The 21192-nt window shown below is 36.6% G+C and overlaps 1 protein-coding gene across 1 annotated transcript in view; it reads left to right on the forward strand.

Annotated features, from left to right (window-relative positions):
* LOC113232924 (glypican-6) overlaps window positions 1–14240 on the forward strand; it is a 44262-nt gene extending 30022 nt beyond the window's left edge. The window contains exons 4-10 of the mRNA XM_026467830.1: window positions 8038–8194; window positions 9582–9744; window positions 9883–10458; window positions 10689–10845; window positions 10920–11095; window positions 11848–11976; window positions 12543–14240. Of these exons, the coding sequence (XP_026323615.1) occupies window positions 8038–8194; window positions 9582–9744; window positions 9883–10458; window positions 10689–10845; window positions 10920–11095; window positions 11848–11976; window positions 12543–12883 (1699 nt within the window). The 3' untranslated portion in view covers window positions 12884–14240. The remainder of the gene's footprint in view (window positions 1–8037; window positions 8195–9581; window positions 9745–9882; window positions 10459–10688; window positions 10846–10919; window positions 11096–11847; window positions 11977–12542) is intronic.
* Window positions 14241–21192: the final 6952 nt, after the last annotated feature.

The following is a 21192-nucleotide window of genomic DNA, read 5'->3' on the forward strand; positions in this document are numbered from 1 at the left end:
CGCCGGCGCATTTCCACCAAAAATTTGCCATTAATAGTTTTCTCATGTTCAGTTCATCTAGCGATAAATACGCGGCTGAAGTAACATGTCTCATAAATTATTATTATTTATGTTAACGGAAGAAGAATCAGATGAAACCATCGCTTCTTAAAACTCAAATCGTACGTATGTACTCCACAATCTCGCGATTAATATTAATAGCCATCGCTATCACGCGCAAGACTGCGCGGGCACTCGCGCGAGAACTCGTTTTTCCGTTAAACAGTATAATGCTCTGTGCAGGTAGCAATACGGTTCAATTTCAATTCTCGTCTCGCCCATCCTCGTCAACCTTTTCCACCGAAGATGCGCGAGGAGAGAATTGAAATAATGTCATACAAATTTCTGTTCTCATCTCGCCTCATCACTCCTCGTATCGCCGGTGGAAAACCACCTGACCCGTACTAATAAATTCATCTAAGTGTTTGATCAATATTACCAGTCATTCTCGGTCTAGGTGTTCACTAATTTCCGTGGCAATTTTTATTATATTTAAATATTCAAGTATATCGTGTAATTATTTATTAAATAATATTTCGCAATACAGCACTCGAATATTAAATATTGCACGATTAAATAAATTTAATATTTAAATAATAAAAATTGCCACCGAAATTAGGTAATGAACACTAATCCGAATGACCGTTACGATATTCTTTAAGTCTCATTAATAAATATCACTTTAGTCCTTAGGTTATTCATATATTTGTTGTCCAAAATATCATTGAGTTCGCAAATTTTCTGTATATAAATAATAAATTTCACTTAACAGAACAGCTACGGCTGAAAACCATTATGAAATTCTAATAAGTATATCAAGTGCAATCTTGGTCATTGGAGATGGTATCGTCAAAGATGACAATGATGATCGTAGGCTATTATTAATGAAGGAAAGCAGAAAATGCATTTCCAGATCTTAGTGCTATCTCAACCGATATGCACTTAATACCAGACTTAGGTAGATACTTAGGTAGATATCGGTGTTAGCATAGACTTTGAAATCTATAAACCGTTTCAATTCATTTTGAAAAAAGTAAACGGACCTGTTTGGTGCAAATGACAGCAGTCACTCAAAAAATGGAGTAACACTTTCATGTATATTTTGAAGTTGACGTTCTTGACGTTATTTCACTTTTTCTTACAATGTTTATTTGAATAATATCATATAATCGAATTTGAAAAATCTTAGTCCAAAAGTGATGTTATTTGTCAAATGTAGAAATACGCATAGTGCTGTACGATAGGGGAAAAACCATTTGAGTCGTTCAATTAAAATTTTAGTAACCAATTAGTCAATCGAAAATTTTTTAACCATTACCACAAGTATCTAAGTATATAGTATAGTACAGAGATTTCAGGGTGGATTATAATTATGATTTTGCGAACTTTTATATTTATTTTTGACGGTCATCCCACAGTAGTATAAGTACATTATATTTATTCAAGCTAACGAACTTTTATAACCAAATTCCAATAACAATGTTTCAATGTTTAAACACGAACACAAAAACACATGACTTGGAAGTTAATTTAATCAACATCAACACTTATTTTTAATCTCCAATATTGGATTTAGTAGCTTAATAAATTAGACTTATTTATTATGTTGAGTCTTTATTTTGAAATTGGTAACCCCGACCGACGCTAAGTCCGCCATTTTGTTTATCTGTCGGTTGATCATTCGTTACTGATTCTTTCACGTGTTTGGGTGCTCTGCTTCTTTTCTGTGCTTTTACATAGCGATTTAGTTTGTGTTTGACCCTGGAACTAGGATTTCAGGCTGCGTTAATTGGAGTTTGAGGGTCGTATTCTAGAACTCTACTTAATGCTCAAGTCAGGATTTGAGTATGGTTTAGAATACGACCCTAAGGGTCGTATTCTAGGACTCTACTCAATGCTCAAGTCAGGATTTGAGTATGGTTTAAAGCACTGGAAATACGACCCTAATGGCAAGGACTTGAGTATGATTTCGAGTGCTTTAAATCATATTCAAATCCTGACTTGAGCATTGAGTAGAGTTCTAGAATACGACCCTAAGAATCACCTACGATCGATATCTAATATGTAAACGTATAATTGTTGGCATAGTAGAGCGTGCTTCATAGTAGAGGCGCAAAATTTCGGTCACTACAATAATGATAACCAATGTTTTACCATTATTAAAAAAATAGAGTGTATTATTGACGGTACAACGGAATAAGGTGATAATACCGTATTGAGCGATTTTTTTATTGCACACTTTGATTCAGTGTCTTCAAATGCACCATGTGATTTTTATTTCACGCGTCTACTTACACTAATATACTTTTAATGATATAAAACAAATAACAATTATTTTCTCCTTGCAAGATATTTTCAGTGTTATATGTAGTAAAATAATGTTAAGTACTCAGAACAAAAAATTTAAACCTTTGAGGAATAATGGGCGCAAACGTAACGTACGCAACGCCTGAGTCATGAAAATACTTTGAAGTTGTGGTACGAGTGTGAGCGAAAAAATCCTAAAAGCAAATTATAAAATAATCAAGAACGATGGCGTATAAATATTTTTAGAATATTTTCTCTTATTTTATTAATAATATAGAAACAATATAATTAAATCACTCACAGCACCTAAAAGCTTGATTTTTTTACGCTTCTATAGGTGTTACTTCGGTTGCTATTGTTTGTAAATACGAGTAATGAAGACGACTTTTCTGTTTTTTTGCTCTCCTGTAAAATTTAGACTTGGATATTATCGCTTTATTCCCTTTGATCGTTATACTAAAAATATTTTTATAGTGTTTCTTTTATCCCATTCTAGTTCACATTTTATTGTCAACAAACCAGAGGCCAGTTTTGTATATTGCACGACAAAAATAATAAGTGTTTGAATAATTTATCTTTATTTTAGAAATTCAACATGAATAATACCGATTCGTCACCGTCCTCCTCATTATTGTCGTCAGCTCCAAAAAAACGACCGAAACATACTCGTTTGACACCCAGTGAGAAAAAGATTGCGGTTAATCTTTATAAATATATTGAAAAAACGATGACCACGTATCCCAATAAGGCCGAAGTCATCAAAACGACAGCAGAAATATTTGGCACTTCCCAGCGCGCAATTTCCAACATTTTAAAAGAATATTAGAGTACTGGTAAAGTATCTGGTGGCAAGAAACAACAAGATTTTAAAATTGGTAGAAATTAAACCAATACCCAAAATAGGTATAAGGAAGATTGGTGTAAATGAGGGAGCGAAATGCGTGAGCCATGTTGTAAAAAGGAGGGATGAATAATGTACTCCGACGTTACTATTGATGACGCAACGACCGGCAAGACAACGTTATTTATTTTTATTATAATAAATGTAGGCTCAAATTCAGACTCTTCAGAGAAATCAGACTGATGAAGAAAGTATTTGAAGATTCTTGGCTAGGGTACTCCACTGTATTACCTGCAATAATACATATAATAATGTCATTGTAGTAAATAAATGTATTGATCATGTACGGGGGTCCGTTTTTCACAATACTTACTTCACCTTTTAAATGTTTCGCATTTTGCTGAAAGATCACAAAGATCAGAGTTTATCATAAATGAAACATTATATATTTTGATGTAGTAGTAGGTTTGTAACAATCAACAACCGTGAGGAAGAATTGCCCTTAACTTACATTCTTTACAGTCTTTAACTGATGTTAACTTTTGACCAATAAACGTAACTGTTTATAATCCATGAAACTTTTTTTATGTACTCTTTTACCACTTATCTTCACGATGGTCAATATATTCACTACAAACTGTAGATTATGAGTTCTTAATCCTGTATATCTATCATCACCCAGTGTCGAATCACATTTTTTTGTTAGCAATCAGAAGCGGAATGGCAAAAAATTATTGTTCCAATTGATTCAATCGAACAAATCGAATTATTCAATTAATTAAATTATTCGTAATTGGCAGGACAATTAGCCAACACCAAATCATCGGTGGTCGAGTCAATGACCTGTTTGTTTACCTTTCATGCAAAATGGATTAAAACGGATTATAGTCTATGTTTAATATAGATACTAATTGCGTGACGTCTTATTAAGATATTTTGGACAGGTTATAAAACTTTTATTAAGGTCTACCACGATCCAAGTTTGTCCAAGAAGTAGTTCTTCACTGACCCGACTGACGGTGTGTATAAGTTTATATTTTAAATAATAATATAATAATAATAATAACGCACACACTCAACATAGCCCCGCACTAGGGAAACCCTGTGTCGCGGGTGCCATGGACACACACATAGACAACCACAAATTACACCCAAACTCACGAGAGAAATAAATGTAGGCCATACACATATTTCTCCCGGCCCGGGAATCGAACCTGGGACCGCTGCGTGGCAGTCATAGTAACTGTTCAGCCACCGAGGCAGTTGATGAATGAATACTTCTATTTCGGATTTTCTTCTATATCTTTCTATTTTGGAATAGAAAGGAATTTGTTACATTATCGTTTGAGGCTCTATTTAAAATACTTATCCCGAAGTGACGTAGGTATTAAACATTGACACATGTTCAGAAGTTCGTTAAATTTACACTCAGGAAAAAAGTCTTGGTTAAATTGTAGTGTCAAGTTCAGACGCACATGATTACGTCTGAACTTGATTACTAATAAGTAATTCAATAACGCATCAAGAAATTGTAACTTTATGGTACGCCTGAACCATTGCCATTGGAGGCCGCGGACCACCTACTTTGTAAGCATTATTTGGAGGATATTAGATAAGTTCAAAATCAAAATTACTTTGTTTGATATGCATTACAATAAATAACTTTTATTTTTTAAATAGATCTCAAAAGTAGTAAGTTTTCGCTATATTCGTTACTTAACGATGGGTAAAACGCATATGTAAGCCCTCGTCAAAACGAATCATATAAGCCTAAACATAAGGTACATATTAATTTAATTCCTCACATCTGTCTGCTGTTACGTTTTGTTTTCATTGGAATTAAGTACATCTATATAGATTGGTGAAATTTAATAAACCGAATTCTTTCCCTAATTTGCCACCCTTAGATGTCGAATGTTTCCTTCAAATTTGAATGGGACCACTATTGAAGTACCTCCTTCCCAAAAAAGAATCCCAAGAATCATTGAAATCGGTTCACAAACGTCGGAGTAACCGCGTAACATATACCGCACCCTTAGTAATATAAGGGCACAATCCAAAAAAAGTAGATTTTTGGGAAATTTGGGAATTGATAGGGACTTAAATAATAAATGGGATCAAACTTATATAGCTCCATATTTCTGTTATATTTTTTGTACTATATGGGTCTAACTTGAAAGTGTTTTTTTAACTTGCTTGAAACTTATGGAATTTATTTATATTATTTTTTTTTATTGCTATTTATAATACATTTATCAAAGAACAAATCTGCCAAATTTCATATTTATAACTTAAATAATAAGCATGTTATTTGAAAAAATAGGTGTAATGTAGGAATCCAGAATCTTAATACGCGATTTCCCAAAAATCTACTTTTTTTGGATTGTGCCCTTATATTACTAAGGGTGCGATACGTATAAACAAAAAAATAAAGACGAATTAAGGAACTCCCTCCTTTTTAAAGTCGGTTAAAAACGCAAATTAACAATTAAACAAACATGTCATGTGACTAAGCTATAGAGGACTAAGAAGTGCCATCGTTGTTATTCAACCATAAATATTCCGCGTGGAAAGGGACATAAAAAACTAGGACTAATAATTAATAGTGAGTTAAAGTAACATAAATAATCAAATAAATGGTCATCATTAACAAAACAAAATAAAATCTAAAAAATTAAATCTTCATGGGAAGAATAAACCTTGTAACCAAGTTTGCTTTACCATCGACCTCGTCTGAACAGTCTAGATTCTAGTTAACTGTAATTCGTTTATGTAGGTGTCTATTTAAAAGAAAGAAACGTAAAATGACACGTAGGGTCGTATTCCAGAACTGTACTCAATGCTCAAGTCAGGATTTGAGCAGACTTGAGTATGATTTGAAGCACTGGAAATACGACCCTAATGGCAAGAACTTGAGTATGATTTTCAGTGCTCACTGCAATACTCAAGTCCTGACTTGATTATTGAGTAGAGTTCTGGAATACGACCCTCAGTGGCGTATATTTGTTTTCTCAAACAAACCATCGTTTCGGGCTCTTTACAAAAAAAAAAAAAAAAAAAAAAGGGGTAATTTTGTCTACCTGATTTTTGTGGTAATTTTTAATACTTAAGTATTCGAGTATATTATCGTGAAATATGTAATAATATTTCAGGATACTACACTCGAAAATTAAACCATATTTCAGGATAATATTCTAGAATATTCAAGTAATAAAAATTGCCACCGAAATTCGGTACAGGAAACTAGCCTGAAAATTACCCACAGGTCCCATGGTCACGGCTGACTCACGGAACATATAAATATAAATATACCTACTCGATTGATATCAATGTGTACAAATCGCAATACCTAAGAATTTGATGGGATATATATCGAACAATATTTCCACCAAAGTGGAAACGTATAATCGTCGGTTTGATACCGTGACATCTGCGATTTCCTGTATTTCGATGCAGGAAGGGGGTAATAATACTTGCAATACATGCACACACGCGACACTAATTATTCTATCGTCGAATTTGCACGTCGTCAATATTGATGGACGCGTCTGTGAAGTAAATTGTTATAGTAGTACAGCAACATTTCATAACACGATTGTAGCGAGTCGCAGCAGTCGTTACAAATCTTTTTGTCCATAATATTTATCTTTTTAGCAGTATATTTTTATATTGACATTCTAAATTTAAATGTACTTGTTTTTGGCGCCTTTTCTTTTTGTTATTGTCATTGTTTTCTATGTGTTTCGTTCGTATCTTTACTTTGTTGGTTTTAATAAAGTGTAAATACATTTGGTTTGTTCATGCTCACTATTCATTAGCACCCGACATCACACACACACAGTCCGCTACAACGTAATAAATTGTGAGTTATAAAAATTACCACCGAAATTAGGTAGAGAAAACTAACAAAGGTTATACGTAAAATTTGATATTTGCGCTCGCGTGTAACTTTTTGATTTCTCTACCTTTATTGTGTAGGTATGTTCTCCTCTACTATAACTTTTTCTACGCAACAACGATTATGATCTAGATGAAATGTTAGGAAAAAAATGTTATTCAACTGCAAATATTACCTAGTCATGCAATATGACACATAACTTCCGAATTTAACACGGTTCAACAAAAGCTGAGTTTAAACTCTGTCACTTATTTAATGTTTCTACTGAAACAATATTGTTGTTGTATATATATTGTATTTCCTTGACTCATTCGTCGACCCAATTACCTGGTGTGGGGGTTCTTACAGTTAACGGTTCTTTAGACATGTCAATATTAAAACAAAAATAAACAAAAATATTTGGGTTAATGTTTTCCATCGTTGATTGTATCACATTTCTCAATAAAACTCACTTGAAAATACAAACGATTTCAAAAGTTCGTTCAGTCCTATAAAAAATGGAAATTCCTTTTCTAGATTATTTTTTTTATAATACCAAAGCGACGGGACGAGCAAGTCGTGCGCCTGGCGGTAAGCTATACACCTATCCATAACAGTTGCAGTGCCATTCTGAGCTTTAAACCGCAAAGATCTTATGCGCCCGTCACCCTGAGACATAAGTTGACAAGTCCCATGTGCCGGTAATTTCACCAGCACCTTCACCCTTCAAAACCGGAACGCAGTAATGCTCACATTACTGCTTGGCTGCAGAAATGGGTCGCTGGCAGTACTTCCCTGGACGAACTCTTTCACATAGAGCCCTACTGCTACTAAAAATTAATCTAGATTATATTCTGTATAAGGTTTAAAACTAAGCGTTTTATTAGAAATACATTGAGTATACTAACAAATGTTAAAGAACATGTACATTTGCTCTTAAGAACGCGTAAAAAAATCGTAATTCGGTTTTCAGGTATCTGAAATGCGTGAACGAACATATGCGCGATATCCAGCCGTTCGAGGACGTACCCAACAAGCTGTCAGTGCAGCTGAGAAGAGCCTTCGTTGCCACACGCACCTTTCATAAAGCTTTAAGATCTGGCGCTGATGTCGTGAAAAATATGATGCAGGTAAGATGTTCGGCTCATTGGCACTAGCACAGAAGAAAAAGCAAGTGGCTGTTTTGGTGGACAAATTAAGTTACCAAGATCTTAAGATTTCTTTCTGTAAGGCATTCAGAACGACGACAAATTTGTTGCTCACATCAGATAGGCACCATTATCGTGCGATCTTGTTCATCAGCAATTAAAACTGTCGAAGTCATAAAAGATACGCGTGCAAAATCCACCTACGTGCAGACTACCGAAATGGAGACCGCGTTAGATGGTACAACAATTTAATTGGATGCTTGAATTTCGAAACGATTAGAGACAACTACCACATATAGCGCGATAATTATGTAATTCCGCAACAGGTTAATAAAAGCCAATAAAGCTTCAATGTAAAAAACAATTGTTCGCTTATTTCGTCAACGATAAACGCCAAAAATGGTCCTGACTCACCATCAACTTTAATAATCCAATCGCCACTTGTTCGTTTGTAATTTTGGCTATTGTAATGGCAGGTAGCCCAAACCCATATTTATCGGCCAACGTGCATAATCACCGATTTAAATGCAAAGTTATTATAATAAATTAAATCTATATGCCGACGGGTATCGGCCTTGAGGTCGAGAAGCTGACATCAACGCTACTAAGTGAGTCATTATTGCCCGCGAGACAATTCAAAGAGCATTGATCCCTAGGCGCCGTCGGGATGACACATCGAACAACCCGGGAATGTTGCGAAACAAGCCCAAGTTGATCCGCAACAGTTGTTATCCATATATTGCTGATTCAAACTACCAGCTACTACTTCACATGGACAACCGAAATTAACGGACCAAATGTCTGGAACCAAATTAGGCCAGACGATTTAACATTGTCCTATAAACATCTCTTGCCACTGAAACATTTATTACTATTTGGTTGCTCGAATAATTAATTTTAATTGCTGATTGTTTTATTAAGAATGATCTCATGACGGTCTACAGAACTGGAGTCGTGATTAAATAAGGCAATTCAAACGTATTAAAGTCAATTGTCAAGTTAGTAGTTAGTTATTGAGGTAACAAGTAGAATACAGAATGAAGCTAGATCCATGCATGTTGGATTTGTCGCGTAATTTACATAATCCAACAATAGCAATGAATGATGATGAATCCACGTAGTTCACGCTACAAATCACAGTTGTGAATACATTATTTAACTCAAGATATCTTCAGATACAAAAAATATGTGTTTATGAAACGACAAAGGGTTTATCTTTTCAGTAAAAAAAAATCTAAATATACTTTATCAATAGGTACGTATTATGATTGAATTTTGTTCCCGTTTTGACCTATTATCCTCTCAGGTCGTCATTTCTAAATCTTTCACATAAAATATAGATAATTTGACTCCGATATAAATTTTACAGGTGGGAGTAACCCAGGAGTGTGTAACAGCATGGGCTAGACTGCGGTATTGCGGTACTTGTTCAGGTTATGCCCCACCAGCATGCAGTCGATATTGTCACAATGTCATCAGAGGATGTCTCCCAACACACGCGGACTTGGGAGAACAATGGGACGCTTATGTTGGTGAGTACAAAATTCTTTTGGATATCGGCCAAGTACAATCAACCTTTGTTGATCTCAAATGAACCGTATTAAACATTATTTGTGCCAAAAATCAGAAACAAACGTGATTTATTTTATACCTGTTTTATGCTTTTATAGATGCCGTAGAAAAAGTAGCTGACAGACTGTTAGGACCGTTCAACATAGCTATGGTAGTCGAGCCCATTGACATCAAAATCTCCGAAGCCATCATGAGCTTCCAAGAACACAACCAAGAAATTTCCCAGAAAATCTTCGCTGGTTGCGGCAAACCCGTGCTTGGAGGCGGCGGCGGTGCTGGACCCTTTTTCTCACCGGACAGGGCCCGCAGATCTGTAAAAGCTATACCTGATTTCGACTGGAAAGAAAAAGCGAACGAGGACGACTTTGAAATTGAAGCTTCATTCGAGAGTTTATTAAACGATGACCCGTTGCTGTTGAAAATGCGGACGCCTGAAGGTATACGAAAGGCGACAGAAGAAATGTCGGAACATGCTAAGAGGAGAGAAATCTTCTTGCAATACATGCGAGGTGCAATTGACCTAAATGAGTTGGAACAACACATAAGGCCCAAGAGGGATGCCGACCCTGAGCCAGCAGGCGGTTCTGATATAGACTTCAGAGCTTATGAGTTTGATGGCAAAAGAGGGGGAGCAAAGAAGAAAAAACCCGTTGTGAAGAATGATGATGGACGCGGTAAGTTACATTGTCCGTTAGGACTTTTATTTAGTCTGCAACGTTTTTCTGTCGTGTCGTCTGCATGATAAATCACCTAACGCCACTTGTAACGTTACAAATAAGTACGAAAAAATGTCTGGAAATCGGAAAGATGAAGGAGTAAAATGGACTATGTGAAAAAAATTTGGCCTATCGACAATTTTCCTTATTGAACCGCTTCAAAATAAAAGACGCTTCTTTTTCCTCAGGCGCAGAATGGGGCGGTCCAGCTCTGGAGCGTCTGGTCCGCGAAACGCGGTCAAGGCTGCGAAGCTCGAGACGCTACTGGAGTCAACTGCCCGCGTCGCTCTGCACCTCGAGCAGCGTGACCACCTCGCCCTGCTTCAACGGCACGGATGTGGCTCCGTAAGTGTCCCTCGAGCGTTCCCTCCGCGACCGCAAGGCGCAGGCCGGATCAGTAAGAGGATGCGCGTGCGCAGGTACGCGCCCGGGCCGGCGGGCGAGGGCAGCGCGGCGCTGGCGTCCAACCCCGAGGTGCGCACGTCGGGCGCCGTGGGCAGCGGCGCGGCGCGCGCGCAGCAGGACGCGCTGCGCACGCTCACGGCGCGGCTCAAGGACGCCTTCAACGGCGTCGAGGTGCAGTGGAAGGATGCAGGTCAGTCGGCGCTGTCCCCGTCCCTGCTCCCTTTGTTCGCGTCAATTTCGTTTAATTTCTTTTTTTATTAAAAAATACGTGCGCATTTGGCTTCCATCTCGCCTGATGGGAAGTGACGATGAAGTCGACGATGGAGCGTGCACACCTAAATAATGCCTATACACTCTCGTCTTGAAACAACCGAGTTACACCACTCCATTGCCGTGCGTGGGATGTGGAAACGAAACGCTTAGTACGAATCCTTGGAATACCCACAACGTAGGGGTGGAACTCCAGCCTCCGTTTGGTCCCCCGATAGTTGATAAAATCGTGCAATTCCTTCGCATATTCTCCGTGATACATCCTATAGAATACCAATAAGGCAGGCAACTATACGGCGGTGTTCAAGGCTCTGCAGCTTCACCCTTATTGATTCCGAAGCTATTCAACTGTTCATCTTCTTCTTGGCCTGTCGACTCTGACGTTTTATTCGTGAGGACCAGTACTTAGCTTTTTAACTTAATTTTTAATTTGATATATATCATATTTACTTTCAAGTGATAAAGGCATTTTTGACGTATGGTCACATGTTGCTTTATTACACCAAGGTCACGAATTGCAATTGGTTGGCGTAGATTTACGGATTATAGTGTTCAGCGATAATGGCGTTTAGCCATTACCAAGATGTATTTCCGAACCTACTTCACAGTCATCTTTTGCCGCAGTTCCTCTTCTGCAAACCGCTCCTGTATTACCATTTTTTATTTCCGCAGATGACCTTCAACCGGCGTCTTCTAATCTGGATTTCATCGGCGTTGATGGTTCAGGCTCTGGGTCTGGCGACGACACTGATGACGATGACCTGCCTGATGACGACGAGGACAGGGTTTTATATCCAGAAGGTATAACTCACACCTCTTTGAACCCATTAAAACGTATTTACAGGGTTTTTAAACTTTCTTTACCTAATTATCTCATCTCGATATATCTTTTTCACCTCCCACACTTTTTTTTTATGGTATTAGGGGACGGAACGAACGGGGAAAGAATATAAGTTTTTAAGAATATGTCTGTAGATCTACGCACATTGCAACACTGATGGCAACACTGCTTTAGACTTAAGAGCCTTGGCAACACTGGTATGTGATGTAACAGTAGAGCTCCCTGTGAAAGGGTTCATCCAGGGAAGTACTGCCACCTTACCTATTTCTGCCGACAAGCAGTAATGTGAGCATTACTTACTGCGTTCCGATTTTGAAGGGTAAGGGGTGCTGGTGAAATTACAGACACATGGGGCTTTTGCCCCTCACATCTTTGCGTTTTAAAGCTCTGGGGAGCACTGCAACAGTTATGGACAGGCGTATCGCGTACCACCAGGTGCACGACTTGTACGTCCCATTCTTAATATCATAAAAAAAACTAAACTACATTACGTAATCATGTAACTTAAAAACATACTTTTTTCCAGGCTCAGGCGACATCTCACCAGATGTTGATCAACCAATCGAACCAGAAGTTGAGAATCAGACACCAGCACCCGACCCGGCCTTTATTCCTGGCGTTGTCGATTCGCCTAACTTGAACAACGTCCGAATCACAGGCAGACGAGGTGAAGAGCCCAATGAACCAGTCGACATTGACACTCCTGTTGCTACAAACCCTAACAACAATGGAGGTCAAACGACGCCGGATAGAGTGCAGCCTGTGGCAGGCTCAGCGAACCAACTGTCGCTACAGAAAGCATTGTTCACGTACGCTCTGCCGGTTGTATGCGCGTGGTTCGGCACGATAGTCACTGATCTATTTTAAGTAGACAATTTTGGCTTTTGGTAACGTCTCATTTCTCCAACTGGTGAGAATTTTATACCGTTTTACAAACTATAGCTCTTTCAGTTTATTTAAACTAAGATTTTTGAGATACATGTGACTAAAACTAAAAACCTGAAAATGATTTTAAGTTAATTGAATGTCCCGATGTTCTACTACCATGATATTCAATTATTTTTGTGACATCACTCCACTAGTTTGTTATAATTATTAATAACAAAGATCGAACACTTAGAAAAATGATTATAACAAACCGAGAAAATAATGTCTAAAGAAATGAAATTAAAAAATATCTACTTTTTCGTGCGGTAAATGTGTTATCTTATCCACCTATGAAAAAATCAAAATAGTATACATAACACTTTTCCTGGGAAAAACTCACATCCGCCCTTTCAATTAACTGCGACAGTATACATCAGTCAAATCAATAGAAAGTTATGAACAATGAAAATGGGACGTTTCTCAAGCCAACATTTTGGAAGTAGATAGCCTAGTCAGAGAGCGACGGCCGTGGTAGGTGAGTTATAGCGTGAACAAGCTACTGTGATATAAAATGTGTGGACTACGAAGATAGAACAATAGTCTGTGGACTTCTAACAAATTAATACACAGTGAATTGTGTAGAGAATTAATTATTTGATTAATTTGCATAATTCGCAACTTTTTGAGTTATACGCTTTTGTCATCGCATCAAGAGTGAACGACAATAATTGCGAACTTCTTTTTTTTCTCGGCAATGGATTTAAGTTATTAGGCCGCAATATTTTTTTTAATTAAAAGGGATATAATTTAGAAGAATCAGCCAAATTTTTGTATTTATTTAATTAATGATCTTATGTTGTAAATATAAATTTGTAAATTATATCTAGATAGTGAATGTTTGTTCAGCAAATACACGAATGTTGGTATAACGATGACGTAGTAGGGGCAATTTGATTTGTTTTACTATGTTTCGTTCGAAAACAATCCGATTGTAAAATTATTTTTGTGTAAATATTATTTGTTATTTTAAAACGTGAATTCGTGATACGTTTAGCAATTGTTAAAATGTAAATAAAACTTAGCGTAATTTGAAACGTAATTTAAGAGACTGATTTGCTTTCGATTAATTTTTTTTTATAATTTGAACTAATTTTTAACCGACTGATATAACAATTAGTTCTTTTTTAAACTTTATTTACGTGTATTTTCGTCGATGTTGGCTTCAGCTTTATTTTGCTAGTGATTTTCATCATTTAACTTGCACTGTATGATTACACTGCATTGCAAATTAAGTGACCAAACATTAGAAATAATTTAAGATGCACCATTGCATACTACTTTTAAATTGAAACTATAAACATTGGAAATTAAAATGTACGGGAAAAGTTGTCGATCAAATTTTTACATAAACTTTTCTAAGGCGCCCGTTCTTTACGCATTGGCAAAAAACCACAGGTCGAAACATTTTTGGATTCATATATTTTAGTAAAAAAAAAACAAATATTATGTACAGTCGAGGTCCCTGACCTACTAGCCGACTTTTTGGTCCTGAGAGCCTTCTTACGCGTTCAACAGTAAAAACTTGGTTGAAATTTATGTTTATGTATGTATTTTAGATCAAATTGACTTAAAAAGTTTATAAAACGTCATTCAATGCAATAATGAAGACATATGAAAATGCATTTTACGGCTCACGTGTTAAATGTTAAGTTTGTTTAACACCTTTCTTAAAACTGAAATATTCTATAAATAGTCGGTTAAAGGGTTAGGCATCTCAGGGCGTTAACTGTACACGACCATAACTCTCAATAGGATAAATATATTTCAAAAAAATAATTAAAAATGAGTTTTGGAGACAAAATTGTGCAAGATGCGGGACCAAAAATTAAGTATATAAATGATCACTATGAATTCGTGCCATTTACAAATTATGTCCTGTGAAACACTCACCAATTTTTGTTTGATTTTTTTATCAATAAATAATTATGTAGTATTAACTTAAAATGTAAACGGATTGTTTCAATGACATTTTTATTACTCTACGTGTACATTTTTTATAATTTTAAATAATAACTACCTATTATTACATGTAAGCATTATATGCAGCAACTCTATAAATGAGAAGGAGGTTCCTTCTGGTTACATAACGTAAACGTAAATCCTAAAACTTGTATATCTGATTGCAGTCTAAAGGTATTAAATAATTTCGTGTCCACTTAAATTTGTCACTAAGTGTGAGTTCAAGCATTGGAACAGTCCGTGTAAACTTGTAAATAATGATTAACTTTTATATCAAGTTAGTAGCGGAAATGTTTGAAAGATCTAAGGACTTCTCCTAGTCGATGAATGCTTGTAACTTCAGAGGTAATTTTATTATGGTTGACAGTCTATCAAGGCAAATGGCCACTTCAATTGGAGCTGTGCTGTCACCGCACATGGCTCTTTAGTACTGCAAATATCCAGTGTATCTTGACCTCGCACGTTATATGCATTTATAACTAGAAGAGAGCCAATACTTAATGTTGCTAGAAAAGTTAGTTTTATACAGTTAGAAGGGATGTGTTACAGGGTACCGAATCATATACTGCCAATGTGGTTTTAATAGAAAGTTCACTTGAAAGGTATATTTTACTTAAGATAACTGGTATAGGTACTTCTTTAAAAATTAGAAAAAAATTCTTGTCACGTCTTTGATTCATTCAATTTGTATTCTTATAGGAGCCTTCACATTAGACGCTTATAGATGCGCTACAGTGGACCCTTTGATATTTAAAAGCGCAGCTGCAGCGCTACTGTCGTGACAAGCGCGCGCCACTTTTGCAGTCACAATTAGTGAACTAAAAATTACTGAAGTGATACAGCGGAGCGGCTGCCGCGTCATCGCTTCTTTAAGCGTCTAATGTGAAGGTGCCCTTTGGCTTAACATGTTCAGTGCGGCATATTATTATGACTTGTAGCTGCCTAGTTAAAACACACCTGGGTAAGGCAAAAAAACGCATTGATTTTAAAATAAAATGTACCTTTTAAATGCAACGTGCAACAATGAACTTACAGTCACACGTCTATCGGGATATCTAGTCAGCGAGACTCGACTGTTGCATAATAACGACTTATCACTCGTGTGACGTAGCAACATTCGTAGGGATATTTATTTGGACAAGTGGCAGTTGGCTTTTATTTTTGACGCAGAAAGCTCTATTAAATAAAGGCTTGATCAGTTAAATTCGATACGCGCCGTTATCCACGGCAGGCGAGTAGTGGAGATCTAGTTTCGACAGATTTATGGCACCAGGCAGTGAGTTGAGAGCGCACTGTTTCAAAATGTGGACGCCCTTTATGATTCCTGTAATAGGTTGTGTTCCATTTGAGAAAAATATAAACGTAAGTCAACGTTTAAGTCAATGGAACGGTGTTAAGGCCAGGCCTTAATAAGCGCTAATTTTAGTACATAATTAAAAAGCTCTGCGAGAAAGTGGCGGGATATCGGATTGCAGAAGCGCCAAAAAAGTGATCAGCTTGCTACGAAACCTGTTGCAGTTGACACTGATAAATGCATGAAATATAGGATTAAATTTTACTTAAAATGGCGCTTTACCATCCTCTGGCGGTATGAAAAAAAACAAATATTGCAATTTTTTTTTATATATTAAAATAGGTCAGCGACCTCTTGTCCAGCTAATAATGAATGGTAGTGTAATGGATTTTATATATAGATATATGATTACGTTAGGCGTAAATTTTGTGTACATAAATAAAACTAAAACATGGGTAAAATTAGTTCTTTTATTTAACAAAAAATAAATAAATCCTTAGATTAAGGTATACAGAACTTGACAAGCTTAAATAAATTCTATCACATTCATTATAAATATTAAACAAAAAATAATTAATCATTTTTTGGCCTATCAATACACACATTGTTTCTTGTTACTGGTTATCGGAAAAGGTCTAGTATAAAAAACTTCAAGTAATACATATAGAAAGGATAATACTGTCCCTGTGAAATTCCGGGGTGATTAAAGACAAGTCAAAAAAATTTAAATAACTTATATTTCTTTCTTCCTCTGTGTACTTATAGGCGGTGCCCTTTTGGAATTGCGCCAGTATCAAATATTCCGCTAAATAATTATATGGGTTACAGTAGGTTATGCAATTCAACAAGTTTTGTGGAGGTATTTTTTAATTTTGGTGTTACAGATCTGTAGGCTACTTACTTACTCCTCTGGCTCAGCGACCCAAAACATGTCTGAGCCTCCGAAACGAGATGACGCAACTTTCTTCGGTTCTGTGCAATCTCTCGCCAATTAATGGCTTGTAATTCGGGCAGATTCGCCTCCACGGCGTCGGTCCAGCGATACCTGTGTCGACCAACCGGTCTTCGTCTAGTAGGTCGACCCAGATAGGCTCTCTTCACGTTCCGATCCTCCTCCGATATTTTGTGTAGAGCTGCACTACATCGTAGGGTGTACTTGATGCGGATGTCTATATCCTCTTCCCTAGAGTTGGTATCTGTTATAGTGCAGCCTAGATGCTTAAACTTGGCCCACACCTTTGAAGACGTCATCTCCAACATACTGCCGTCCGTTCAGAGATGGGAAAAACTGCTTTTTTTTTAAACGTGTATATATATATATATTAAGTTTAATGATAATGCAGCTATACACCGCACCGTCAGGGTAAGTTCCTATAAGTCGAACATATGAACTAATTTTAACTGTTTTTAAAACAGAATTTTGTGCTCTATCTTACGATATTTAAAACGGATATTTGACATTTGTCACTCAGCCAAAGGAATGGAATGCTCTAATATGTATTTCCCGAAAAGTACAATTTGGGGCTATTCAAGGCTAGAGTGAATGGGCATTTTTTAGGCAAACGCGTCCCATCGTCGGTCACATCGTCGCTTAACATCAGGTGAGATTGTGGCCAAGCGTGTGTCTATTATATATTTAAAAAAAAAAAAAAAAGAAAAGCCGCGTTTTTTTAGTGGACGGCAGCATAAAGGTCTACACGAGTTTGGCGAATGTTTCTAAATCGCTTCATGTGGAGGTATTCCGTTTTCAATCATGGGGCCTACCTTTTTTGCTTCGGAGTCCAGGGTTTCCATAGACTGAACCACATCACTCGTTGATTCAAACAGAAGAGCCAAATCGTCAGCATATCCTATTACCTTATGTACTCAATTCAATTCTAGGCGAGACTGCGAATTCATCAGTGACAACCTGAACCATATCTACCAGGCTAACAAATACAATATATTATTTAGCACCCCATCAATTATCAGATAATTACGTCGGCTTAGTGCAAGAAGTCATTAATTGCCTATGATTTACATGATAATAATGATTAAATAGAAAAGAATAATGACTTCTTGCAAATAAGGCGACGATTTATTGACCTATTGACGAAACCCAGTGCTGATCTGTAGGTTGCAAATTTGACTATTTCACGTGAAATATGTAAACCTATAAAATGAATAAATTAACTTAGAAAAAAGAAAATATGGAATTATCACATTATCTGATAAATGATAACTAGTGGTCGAAAAGGCTCGAGCCTTTTAGCCCTTTTTTAAGACTCGCCGCTTTATAGCGATGGCTAGAAGGCTAAAAAGCTAAATAACTCTCAAGCCCTCGAGGCTAATTGTATTTATCGCTTTTGCTAGCCGTCAAAAAGGCTCAAGCCTTGTAGCCCTAAATGTAAAGCTTGCGAGTCTTTTTTAAAGGCGGACTCACAAAACAGTAGTTCTAAAATGGCTCACTAAAAAAGGGCTTGAGGCTTTTTTTAGGCCTAGGCTTTTTTAAAGCCTTTTTAGAATAGTGGCGTCGTGGCGTAGTGGTTAGTAATCCTGACTGCTAATCCAGAGGTCGTGGGTTCGATTCCCACCGAGGACAAATGTTTGTGTAATGAACATGATAATTTGTTCTGTGTCTATAAATGTATATGTTTGTTTATCGGTTGTCTAGTATCCATAACACAAGCTTTAGTTTGCTTACTTTGGGACTAGATAGCGTTGTGTGAATATGTAGTGACATATTTATTATTATCCATTTATTATTATTAATATTGTAGCCATCACTATAAAGCGGTGAGTCTTAAAAAAAGGCTAAAAAGCTCGAGCCTTTTTGACCGCTAACGCCAGTCTTCTAAAAAGGCTTTAAAAAAAGCCTCGGCCTAAAAAAGCCTCAAACCCTTTTATAGTGAGCAATTTTAGAACTACTGATTTGTGAGTCCGCCTTTAAAAATGGCTCGCAAGCTTTAAATTTAGTTCTAAAAGGCTCGAGCCTTTTCGAACTCTTTTGTGAGTCCGCCTTTAAAAAAGACTCGCAAGCTTTAAATTTAGGGCTAAAAGGCTCGAGCCTTTTCGACCACTAATGATAACTGATCCGAGTGCTAAATAAGACAAATGCGAATTATAATCTTATGGAATTGTTGGATTTATAATCATAAATATCAATGGTAAAATGGAAATTAACATACTTTAAAGTTGATTTAAAAGTGGGTTTGGTTACATAATACTTGGGGCAGTTGAAAATTTGTATTTCTGTAGCGAACCAAACGTAACTTGCACCAAACATACCAAATGTAATTTGGTGATTGAACGAAATCAATTTTACCCACTATTTATATTGTGGTAACACTGCTTTGCTAACTTGTTATTTTGGCACTAACGAGACGACAGTAAGATCAACGACAACGGCGGCAACCGAGTACACTTCAGTTTAGTTAAGACTAAAGTTGTGACTGTGTAAGTGAATGTACAATGAGAGAGAAACAACTGGTAAGTCCTTCTAATGTATTGTTTAACATTACGACATGCACAGACACGGTGGAAAGATACGGAACTAACATTAATGTCGTGTTTAAAATTGTAACCATAAACCAATAACCCAAGAAGACAGCTAATATGGAGATACTACAGATCGTAACTATTGAGAAGGTCAAAATTCCATGTCATATCTAAAAATGGCGCTGATCAATAGTCTAGTTTATATTCAATAACCTACAAAGTGGCGATAATTTCCACTTATTCTTATAAAACTTTTCTTCTAAACACACTGCCCCATACCGTAGTAAAAGTATAGTCTGTATTTTTAGAAGATGGAGGAAAAAGACAGTTCATTGAGCAAAAGTGTTGCCCGCTTTCGAGTAACTAGTGATAGCTGTCGATAAAAATTCTATCGACTATGGACTGAATATCGACCCTCGACCTATTACTGAGCCCAATTTCATTCTAATTGTCAATTTTTGTAAGTTCACACATACATGCTCTGTATTTAGAACTATGTTTATAGTAAATATAAAGTAGATACATATTTTAAAGTTTTTCATTTTAATTCCATACAGATAACTGTATCCGCCTGTACTTGTTAGAATGTATGTGAATAAAAATTGATCTCGATACTAAGGCATTCACGCAATTAGTAATAATTGGAGCGTCGTGACATTGACAATGATTACAATAATTTTTGTCAAAATTTTATATTCTTTCATAATCTATCGATAAAACTATCGACAACAAGTACGAACAACAGCTTATCAGACGTCACATTTTTGTTCGAAAATCGCCTCCAGTGCAACGGAACAAGATAAGTCATTGTGTAGCTTGATGTGCTGCTGACTGTACATAACTAAATACTAATACTCATAGATGGCGCTACGGCTAAAAAGTTCTTGAAAAACCAAATACAAAAATACGACGCAAGCACATAGAAAAATTCGTGAGATCCGCAGGTTCGTTCCGTGGCCTAATTTTACAAAAAAATAATTAAATATCAATCCAATCAAAATTTTAATACAATGAATAGCGACATATCTAGCCGGAACTGGTAGCTGTAAAGGTATCTAACTGGGTGACGAAATAATTTCTCATAGATGGCGCTACGGCTAAAAGTCGGTGTAAAACCAAATACAAAGATACGATGCAAGCACATGAAAAATTCGTGAGATCCGCTAGTTCGTTCCGTGGCTTAGTTGGTATAGCGTCTGGCACGGTATGCTAGAAGACGTCGGTTCGAATCCGGCCGGATCGAAGGATTTTTTCTGAGTGTTCGATCCTTGTATTAATAATTACGTACATAACTATTCAAAATTTTATGAAAACAGGCAACCCAACAAATGTCATTTTACTCCATCTTCAAAAAAGACAGACTATAGTTACTATAGCTACACATCAAAAATATAGAAAAAATACAATACAACAATTCTAAGGGGTCATTCTGAGTGCAGGCGCGGGTCTTCGCTTCTTCCCTTTAACAGCGCCGAAGCGGCTACGAGCGAGCGGGTAGAATCACAAGTCGAAATCGCAA

The sequence above is a fragment of the Hyposmocoma kahamanoa genome, unplaced genomic scaffold (genome assembly GCF_003589595.1).
Source record: "Hyposmocoma kahamanoa isolate Upper Pololo Valley unplaced genomic scaffold, ASM358959v1 78, whole genome shotgun sequence".
Taxonomy (NCBI): Eukaryota; Metazoa; Arthropoda; class Insecta; order Lepidoptera; family Cosmopterigidae; genus Hyposmocoma; species Hyposmocoma kahamanoa.